At 32.5% G+C, this 11522-nt stretch overlaps 1 protein-coding gene across 1 annotated transcript; it reads left to right on the top strand.

Moving 5' to 3' along the window:
• On the top strand, positions 1–10614 carry LOC111703994 (DNA-binding protein RFX2). The gene is made up of 13 exons (XM_023476097.1): positions 1–49; positions 2724–2776; positions 3156–3836; positions 4160–4322; positions 4939–5148; positions 5463–5616; positions 5904–5977; positions 6579–6655; positions 7010–7061; positions 7148–7209; positions 7494–7706; positions 8434–8556; positions 9201–10614. The coding sequence occupies exons 3-13, from the start codon at positions 3157–3159 to the stop codon at positions 9514–9516; spliced, it is 2124 nt and encodes a 707-aa protein (XP_023331865.1). The 5' UTR covers positions 1–49; positions 2724–2776; position 3156; the 3' UTR covers positions 9517–10614.
• Positions 10615–11522: the final 908 nt, after the last annotated feature.

Raw genomic sequence — 11522 nt, 5'->3', positions numbered from 1 at the left:
GGAGCAGAACAATCTTATTCAGAAACTACATTCATTCCATAGAATACTGGTAATTCATTTATAAATTTATTCCAAAGAATATTACTGTAATTCATTTATTCATTCATTCCATAGAATACTGTAATTCATTTATTCATTCATCCTTTAGAATACTGGTAATTCATTTATAAATTTATTCCATAGAATATTACTGTAATTTATTTATTCATTCATTCCATAGTATACTGGTAATACATTTATTCATCCTTTCATTCCATGGAATACTGGTAATTCATTCTTACATTCATTCCATGGAATACTGGTAATTCATTCTTACATTCATTCCATGGAATACTGACAATTCATCCTTACATTCATTCCATGGAATACTGGTAAATCATCCTTACATTCAATCCATGGAATACTGGTAATTTATCCTTACATTCATTCCATAAATTACTGGTAATTCATCCTTTCATTCATTCTATGAAGTACTGGTAATTTATCCTTACATTCATTCCATAGAATACTGGTAATTCATACTTCCATTTATTCCATTGAATACTGGTAATTCATCCTTACATTCATTCCATGGAATGCTGGTAGCTCATTTATTCATTCATTCCATAGAAAACTGATAATTTATTTATTTGTTCATTCCAAAGAATACTGTTAATTCATTTATTTATTCATTCCAGAGAATACTGTTAATTCATTTATTTATTCATTCCATAGCATACTGGTCATTTATTAAATCGATAGAATAAAGGTTAATTTATTAATTCATTCATTCCATAGAATACTAGTAATTCATTAATTCATTACATAGAATACTGGTAATTCATTTATTCATTACATAGAATACTGGTAATTCATTTATTCATTACATAGAATACTGGTAATTCATTTATTCATTCATCCTATAGAATACTGATAACTCATTTATTCATTCATCCTATAGAATACTGATAACTCATTTATTCATTCATCCTATAGAATACTGGTAATTCATTTATGTATGTATTCCTTAGAATACTGGTAATTCATTTATTAATTTTTCCTTTAGAATACTGGTAATTCATTTATTCATGCATTCCTTAGAATACTGGTAATTCATTTATTCATTCTTCCTTTAGAATACTGGTAATTCATTTATTCATGTATTTTTTAGAGTACTGGTAATTCATTTATTCATGTATTCCTTAGAATACTGGTAATTCATTTATTCATTTATCCTGTAGGATACTGGATATTGATTTACTTATTCATTCCATAATACTGGTTATTTATTTACTCATTCATTTTTTACTATGCTGGAAATTCATTTACTTATTTATTCCATATAATAATGCTAATTTATCAATTCATTCATTCTATGGAATACTGTTAATTCATGTATTCATTCATCCTACGGAATACTGGTAATTGATTTACTTATTCATTCCATAATATAGCCCAACAAAAACATAGTATTATAGGTTAAAATTTGTTCGAAAGTTGCAACTCTCTGACCTTTAAGATCCAAAATACTTTAATATTTAATATTTTACTCAAATATGTATTGAAAAGAATATTAGTAACTCAGATTTTCTTCCATTTTCATGGGAAAAGAAGGCTATTAGAAATTCGTTTTATTTATTTCCTTTTCCACAGTTTAATGGGTTCCATCGTATTTGTTTCATAAAGTTGTAGGAGGATGTAACTCATAAACCCCTAGACCGATTTGTCTTAAATTTTGGCGTGGGTTGTCATTTACAGGAAAAGTTTTTTTTCAGACAACGCTGGGTTCCCAAGCTAGTATGTTATATATTTACTTTATTCCGGTTTACTAACAGTTATGTTTACAATACAAATAAGATGATATATGATATACGTTACTTAGATATTAAATAAACAAAACAGAGGCCGAATTTAACGAATTTGAGCCACGGCTTACATTTAAGCCGCGGTTTTTGGGGGATATGAAACGCGGCTCAAATTCATTAAATTCGGACTTAGTTGTCTTAAAAAAAAATAATAATATAGGGTTAAACCAAAAATGAGATATCAACAAATCTAAGAAGGTTTTTATCAATTTATTATTGCCGAAAATTTAGATTTCCAAACATGTAGATGAACATTTTCTGATAGAATGAATATCCCCAATTAGTTCACAAAATTAACAATTATCTCTATTTTCAGAAATATTGCCTTATCCCTTTGATTGTTTTTGCAATTGAAGAAAAAAAACTTTTTTTATTTTAAAGAATTTACCAAATATTTCACCATTATAAAATCAATTATAAAATTAATGACTTGGTTCTTTTGTGTGACAAGGAGTGCACAGGAGTGCACAATATATAAGTAGTTCAGCTAGCAATACCTAGTTGAACTAAATCTCACTATTCATAGCAATCAGTGGGCTTTATCATTCACTTAGGTTTCCCTCTGTATATGATCACCCCCCCCCTCCCTCTTTAGGACTTCTTAATTCGACCTAGTTTTGATGATTAAAAATGTATGATGACTACTCAAACAATCTCTATTTGAATGAAGTAAACTGCTGTGGCCTCATTAATACCCCCCCCCCCCCTTCAGTTGTTTTGGGCCCAAAAATATCTTTAAAATATATTTTTGTTAAGTTTTTCAAAAGTTCAGTTTGAATGTATACTCAGTACAGTAATTTATAGAAAATTGCCTAAAACGTATAAAATCTGATAAAAAAGATCGATACACGTCTGAATTATTAATAAGTTCAACTATAGGGTCAGAGTATCAACAGAGACTTTCTGCTTAATACGGATCAACCCCTGCCCAGGTATACTATACACACTCGTATATCGTTCAAATATTGGTTTTTATAAAAGGAAATTTATCTTGTCTAATTTGGAACCCATTTAGAAATATACAGGTATTCTAAAAATCTGAAAAGACTTAAAGGAATTGAGTCTTTGCCACAAACTCTGATTACAATTATTATTAATATTTACAACCCAATGTCGTATACGTTAGATATGTCAAACTCTAAAGTTTGTTAGATCAAACCATCAGGTTGCAAAAATGTAGCAAGTGGAAAATTTGAGTTTGTGGAAAAAAAACTCAGTTTCTTTGTCCATTTTGATTCAAGATGATTTTCCTGTAAGCTCATCAAAACGAATTTGATCAAATTCAGGATTATTAAGAATTGATTCTTTTAGGATGGATGTCTTGTCTGCAGAGAATGCTCACTCTCCATGCTTAGATATGGAACTCTCTCAACCCTCTCCTCCTCCTCTTACCCACAACAAGCTGGAGTCTCTAGACTCAGCGACCTACTTGGGATCTGTGTCCTCTAACGACCATGATCAGGCGTCCGCAGCCTCATTTCTGCAGTACGTGGAGAGCAATGAGTTTGGCGGAGGTTTAGGAGGATATCCAGGAGCTGTTTATGTTTCTCCATCCTTGTATCCTAACTCTACCTCCCCTTCAGCCACGACATTCTACGATACATCAACATATACCGGTCTTCAGACTAATGTGACCTCTCCCCAGTCCCAGCTGGTTTCCTATGCTGGATCCACCTTTCTTATCCAGCCTGGACCTGATGGGTCAACTACGCCCTTAATCACAGCTGTCAGTCGATCCCCGCAGGATTCTATTGAGAACAGCTGTGGGAGTCCGAACCCTGGACACTCCATGAGCTACGCAACCCGTGTATCTCCAATAACAATCCAGTGGTTGATTGCCAACTATGAGACTGCTGAAGGAGTTTCTCTTCCTAGATCTACCCTCTACTCTCACTACCTGAGACATTGTAATGAATCTAAGCAGGATCCAGTAAATGCTGCTAGCTTTGGAAAACTCATTCGATCCGTCTTTCTAGGCCTGAGAACAAGAAGGTAGGATCTCTTATATGTACATCAAACTCCTTACTTTAAACTGTTGAAATAATCTCAAAAATTAGTTTTATCCTGACAACAACAAAGAAAACATTGAAAATAAAAAAAATTATCTTAGCTCAGCTCATTTCTACTTTGAATAAATCATAATCTTTTCTCGACTTTATTTTGTTTCTTCTTAGCCTTATTTATATTTTCTCTTATTTCTTTTTATTTTGTAAACCTTTGCATTCATCAAATTCAATCTTTAAAGGGAATGTAAGCGAAATTTCAAGTGACCCTCCATGTAAATAAGGCAATGCCCGATCAACAGCGGTTGAAAGCTATGGTTTTGATTTTTTAAGCTGTCATTACTACGGTATCCGAGTGAAGCCTAGTTCTACCTTGAACCACCTGGACGTATCTTCTCCGCGTCCACCTGTAGCACAGAAGAAGAAAACCTCAAATACTCAGAAGCTGGGAGAACAACCAGACCAATCTCTACAGGTAGAGTGCAGACTCATGAACATAGCTTTGAGGTCATTTTTCAAACATTCAAGGTTATGGGAGATTTAAAAGGCTTTGACCTCTACTTGCAAATATTTTACTCTGGCTGGAGTTATGAACCAAAACAATTTATCAGTACGATTGGTAAAACTTAAAGAAAATAGAATTTTGTTGAGTGTTAAGCATCTCAGACTCTTTTAAAGTTTATTTAAAGCCAAAAAAACCTTGAATGGGTGAAAAACAGGCCTCAAAAAGTATTTCTTTCCTAGACTAGACTCTAATTCTAATATTTTCCAGGTAGGTAAAGCATTTATCAGAGTTTACTGTTTAATTATAGTTCATATCTCTCAATTCATGTATTAACTGTTCAGCATTTGTACTTCATTTAAAAGTTCATTTTCTATTATTTTTCTGTGCCAAACTAAATCTCTGTTGAGACCCACTTCTCTTTCTTCGGCACATCTTTAAATTTTTTGGAAAACCTCAGACAAAAAAAAAGATTGAGCTGTGACTTTTCACTTTTTTACAAATACGGAGACTTTGCACATTTTGTAAATATTTTTGTTTACTTTTAATGGCAATAAAAATGGAAATTTAATCAGAACCTTATATTCAGGTGAGTTCAACCCTTGGATCAAGTCTTAGTGAATACCTGGGTCCAGCTCAGGGTATAACCCTACCCTCTCTAGCTGTCAACAAGGAGGAGATTCCCCCCGACTTGGATCCCGAGACCATCACCATCTTCACAGACATGTACAAGAAGCATCTCACCAGGATACTGGACTGTGTCATTAATCTCAACTTTACAGAAATTGAGAAAATATGGGTAAGTCATTTTCTTTTTCAAATTTATTCTCCTCTTTTTTTCTAGAAAAAAAATCGAAAAATATCAAACTAACAAAAAAATATGTTAGTCAAAATACAATTAGTTTTTTAAACTTGAAATTCTTTGATTTCGAACAGCTATATAATGCCAAACTTGTTTCTTCAAAGTATAATGACATATGAGCTTTTCATAATGTAGTGTATCATATAACTTTTTTCGGTGCACATCGTTGTCCTTAGATAGCCAATGACAGCCATTGACGATCTTTAGTTCGTGTTTCAGCAGTCATACTAAGTAAAATGTTTTTTTTTCAGACTGAATTTTGGCATCTCAGCGATGCGAAAGATTTTGACATGCTTGACTTGCAGCAAAAACCGGTTTCTAAGGAAAAACTTCTTCAGCTGTTTACTCTGCACAAAATACAGAATTATGTGCAAGAAAGCGACTTTGTATTCTACCAGGCTCTAGGTAATATACTTTTTTTGAGTTTGTGGCAAAAACTCAAAATATCAAAGGTTTACACACTTAGGTTGCAAAGATATATGAATTAGAAAATTTGAGTTTTGAGAATTAATTGTTTGGCTTTCAATCTCAGCTTCTGTAGGTTTTATTTGTTTGCGCAGTAGATAAATAGCTATAAAATAGAGGGGAGGGGGATTTCACAAAAACAAAGCTAATGAAGATGCTCTTTTTGATATGCTGTAGAATTAAGATGATTTCCTATAGATATAAAAACATATCTTATCATTTTCTAGTTGACATCCTTATCCCTGATGTTCTACGACCAATACCTCCAACCCTTACTCAAGCTATCAGGACATTTGCCAAGGTAAAGATTTTAATGAACAGAATGAAAATTAAATATTTTTAATGATAATTTAATAATTACAGTGAATATTTAATAATTTCTATAAAAGCTTAACTTCTGATAAAAAGCTGATGATTCTATGCTAAAGAAGAGCTATTAAAATGCTAATAAAAAGGTTGATAATTTAGAAAAATTTGAAAATGCCTTCTCTCAAGAAAATTCAATAATTTTAATGATAATTTTCCTCATAAATTTATTTAACAATTCATGGAAATTTTAAAAATCTCATGATATTTAATAATTTTAAAGAAAATTTTATAATTCTAATGATTTTTGATAATTTAGTTAAAATTTATCGAATTTTTATTAATTATTAAAATTTTTAATAATTTTAAAGATATTCTAATGGTTAATTCTAATGACAGCCAAACGATTCCAATTATAATTTGAAAATGAATATCCTCTCCTCCTTAAAAACTAGATTGTGGTAAATAGGTATGTCCTAACAATGGTCCCCAATTCAATATGTAGGGCCAAAATTGAAAGGCATTTTAATCTTGACAGTTTTGTAAATATAATTCCAAACTCTAGATTAAATATATTTTACTTAATATATTTGTAGTCCCTAGAGCCCTGGATGACCTGTGCTATGTCGGATTGGAGCTCTGAGATAAAAACAATAAAACTGAATACTGTCAGGTAGTAGTATATCTATATAAGGGTTTGTTCTTCAATTCTTGATGGAGGAAGAGTTACTAGATTTGGACTATTTCCGTTTTGAATTTTAAAATAGACCATAAGTAGACCATTTTCACTTATTTTGATATTTTTTTGACATTTTTTAAAACCTTTCTAACACCAAAATAATTTTTTAAAGATTAAAAAATTTATTTACGATAAATCATACATTGCATTTTCAACCAAACACCTAAGTCTGAGGTATTTTTCTGGGGATTAGGGAGGAGGTGGGGGGGGGGGGAGTCATGCATAGATTCAGATTCCTCATGGAGCCTTTAAAGGTTTAAGTTGTTAAATTTATTGTATTTTTTTAAGGGCGTTTTCTCAGACATTAAGAAGATATACAAGTTTGAATCATCTAGCTCAGGTTTTTATTGATTATCCAATCTTTAAGTTTTTGAACAGAGACATCTAGCGTTATTTATTTAAGCTTTTTATTCTTTTTTTATACAGGCCGCTAGAGCAGTTCTGCAGAATAATCAGCAGATTACACAAATGCTGGCAGATCTAAACAGGTAGATTTTGAACGATTTTTATCACAACGTGTTGGAGAGATTTGTAAACGGTTGTTGACATAGCTATTTCAGTTTTTTTTAGGACAATTGTCGTTTTAAATTTTTATATATCATTGATTTAGTATTTTTCTTTTCAATTATAATCAGGGTCGTAATTACGGGGGGGCAAGGGGACACGCCCCCCTCCCCCGCCTATATGTGAAATTGTGTAAGAGAGCTGTGCTCCCCTGTCTACCCTGTGCCCCCCCCCCTCTAGTTCCAGGCCTGATTTTTATATTTTCAAGGGTGGATTTCTCGAATGTTCAAGAGCAGGCAAGCTGGGTGTGTGGTTGTGACTCCAGCCTAGTTCTAGAGTTGGAGCAGGACTTCAAGGATACCTTGAGTCAGCAGGTGAGCCTGGAGTGCTGGGCGGAGTGGTTGGAGGGTGTGGCGGACCGTGTGCTTAAGGCGGAGACTAAAGAAAACATTGCAGCGGCTGCAAAACAGTTTCTTCTCAGGTTAGATAAACAATGTTTTTAGAGTTTAATTTCAGGAAAATAAGAAAACAATTTTTTTGTGTTTAAAGGGACTGTAAAGGAAAAATGAATTGGGGTGTAGGCTGAAACCTAAGCATTATGTTGAACGAGACCCATGAGAGTTCGATCAGATGGGTCTCAAAATGAAATGAAAAATTGTTAAATTCAAATAATAATAGATGAAAACCTAAGTTACTTTGGCTCCTCTGGGTTATCGTCATTTTCAGATTGGTTGATTATTTGCTGAATATGATCCGTTTAAACCTACTATTTTTATACAAAATTCTATTTACATAAATTTTCGTATAAATTTTACACAGTTTTTTATCAATTTCTCGAAACAGGAACATCAATAGAACTCATATGGTTCTCGATCAACTCCTTAAATACTTAGGTTTCAGCCTATTCTCCCTTTCATTTTTCCTTTACAGTCCCTTTCAGGTTAACAAAGTACATTAAATTTCTGAGCATGGACAAATGTTTTAAATTGAACCAGGGACCGAATTTAATGTATTGGAGAGGTTGCTGAACACCTGCCGCCGGATCAAATCCTGAATCATCGATTCAAATACTCAAACTTTGAACCAGCGTTTTGTGTAGTTTAACAACCTAACTAAAATTCAATAAATTCTTTCCCAGGTCCTAGAAAGTTTAGTATTAGAGTGAGGTATTATATTTTTTACCATAAATAATTAAACATTTTTTTCAGATGGTCTTTTTACTCAAGTATGATCATCCGTGATCTGACTCTACGGAGTGCATCTAGCTTTGGGAGTTTCCATTTGATACGACTACTCTATGACGAGTTCATGTTCTACACTATCGAACACAAGTAGGTTTTTAGATGCTAGGGAAACTGACCGACGGGATATCCGATCTTTAAACTATCCCAACTAATTATCGTATAATTTTCATAAAAATATCGGAAAAATTAAGTCTTTGCCACTAACTCAAATTTTCTAATCCCTATATCTTTGCAATCTGATGGCGTAAACCTTTGATATTTCAAACTTAGATTATTTCGTTTAACAGAATTCATAATTTAAAATATTTAAGGTTTATGACATTGCGTTGCAAAGGTAGGGATTAGAAAATCAGAGTTTGTGACAATTCTGCGCGATATTATGGATTTAATTCGTCTCCCAAAATATTACAGACCCTGGTTCAACTCCACCAACACGTTTAACTTTAAAGCCATGCAATCCAAACTTTAGGTTCGTTCCTCTAAGTTGGATCGGAGGGTATATTGGTTTGAAAAAAATTTAGCAGTTTTATTTTCTTATTAAAATTATGATTAGAAATAAATTACATTCATTGTTCTTGTTATCATGCTTATTGCTTATGGCACATCATTACTATTCTAAAATTAATATTAATTCTCTATTTCATTTTCAATCTTTAATATTCCTGGCAGTCAGCAAATTGTGTATCTAATTCATGTCTTTGTAACTTTTCCTAATACTTTTTTTTGCTCAGGGTAGCCACAGTTCTGAAAACCACTCCAGTAGCCATAATGGTAGCTTCAAGTCCCCCTCCCAAGAAGCCGTGGCCTGTGGCGCCAAAGGATTCCGTAAATTCCGAAAATCTGTTTAAGCGCAGTATTCCGTTAATTGCCGAGAAATCTAAACCTGATATGAACCTTCCGTCTGTTCTGCCTACGCCCGGGCAAACCCTGCGCAATGCCGCTGAAAACTCAAAATCCCCCAAAACTTCTGCTGCCACAAACTCAACAAATTTGGAGGATTTTACGGACGACATTTTCCCAAAAAAGGTTAAATATGAGTATGACTAGGAATGCCATCCGATCTTTATAGTCATTCATATTTTTAATCTCTTTTATGTTTATGTTTCAAGTTTTGAACCGCTAAACCTTACCTAGTCATTAATCAAGTCCATTAACAAGTTTCGGTGAATACGTAATAATACAGTAATCTTTTCAAGCTCAATGAAAGAAGTATTTTTACTTATCTATATCTTGCCTATTTTCTGTGATTTTATTTTTAGTCATTGTAAACAATCTCCGTCCAGTATCTAAGTGTACAAATTAGACTTTTTAGGAAAATTTTATAAATCTGGTTTTGTGCTATATAGGTTATATATGCTGAATACTAATTAGTAATGCTTTAAAATTTTTATATCTTTTACTAGTGCCGAGTGCGAGAAAAGGGGTTGTTTATAATTATCACTGTCCCCCAAAAATAACAAAAAATAAGCAACCAAAAACATTTAAAGGACAAACTTTTTATAAACAGTCCCTTATTAATAAAATATTGAGCCAACCGTATCCGTCCAATTGAATATAGGTGATCTCAACCAGGTTCCGTCCATAAACATCATTTGATTGATTTTATTCTTGTAAAACTGTTGTATACACTACACGTGTGATTCTTTAAAAACTCAGAAATGACTTATAAATTGTTTTTTTTTCTGAAGTAATTCGTGAATGCCAGACTGCACTTTTGTTTGAATTTTGTATTAAAGTGGTTGGTGTAGTAATTCCGGTAATTCTCCATTTAAAGATTTACTTTCCTAATTCACAATGGTATCCTTTAAACTTAACACTATCTGAGTAAGATTAAGGAAGATATTACTGCAAAAATATGTCTAATTTCCAATTTTTATTGTCTTGGCTCTATGCTTAACTCCGCGAGTCAGTTTTACCAAGAATCCAAAGTTGAGGATTGTGAATTTTCAAATAGAAAAGCAAGACTAATTACATAATTTTACAAATCATTGTGATTCAGGCATGCGACCCTTTAAATGAAGGTTTACTTGAAATCACGTTGACAGTCCCTTTAAGTAGTTTTTATATGAATTGTAAACTATTTATGTGGTGAATTGAATTGCTATCTTGTGTGAAACTTACAAATATATATATTTGTGTGACAAATAGTATTATTTGATGAGGTGGAATCAATATGACAGAGAGATACACTGAACTAAGCTAGTGTGGGGTAGGTCTGAAAGGCCTATGATAGGCCGGGTACTGTACAAAGTTTATACCAAACCGTATATATTATAGGGTCGGGTCGGTCCGGTTCTAACTCAAATTGAACCTAGTCCACTGTAAAGGCAGGTCGAGAACAAATGTGTTTTATTGATGTTAAAACCCTCTCTGTTATTTGTGATGACAAAATATTGATACTTTTACAAGCTAAAACTCTTGAAATATAACCACGAACGGATAAAATGTTGACTTAAGATAATATTTCTTTAATCAGGCTTAAATCCTTCATCTTTTTCTTTTTCACTGGATAATCTCAAGAATACGAAACCAGATTTGTTTTGCCTACCTTGTAGTATAAAATTCTTCTTCTGCATTTCATCCGCATTTTCTAAATTTTAACGATAATATTGTCTGAAATATAAAATAACATGGAGAAAAATCAAAAATTCTCCTGTTTTTTTGCCATTCCAATAGCCTCTTCTTTACACATAAATCAGAATACTAGACTTTGTAAAATTTTCGGTTTAAAGCGTAAGCCCTGCTTAAATTAATTCTGTAAAAAAAAGTTTAACTAGTTTATTGGGACACCAGGTTTAAGGTTGAATACCATAATTCTAATGCAATAAGATCTAACTCATAGAGTCTAATTTTGGTTTAATGTATAAATTAGTTGTATAAGTACTGGGAGTGAATATATTTTATGGTCACTACATAAACCCAAGGATATTATATATAAAGGATGGAAAGTGACCAAACAATACAGTGGTACATATTAAACTGATAGATTCAAGTTATTATTTTATATAAATTGTAATTGCATGAAACACAGCATATTGTGTACATTTCGCTTA

Source organism: Eurytemora carolleeae, unplaced genomic scaffold (genome assembly GCF_000591075.1).
Source record: "Eurytemora carolleeae unplaced genomic scaffold, Eaff_2.0 scaffold565, whole genome shotgun sequence".
Classification (NCBI taxonomy): Eukaryota; Metazoa; Arthropoda; class Copepoda; order Calanoida; family Temoridae; genus Eurytemora; species Eurytemora carolleeae.
This window is presented reverse-complemented; position numbering and strand designations above follow the sequence as displayed.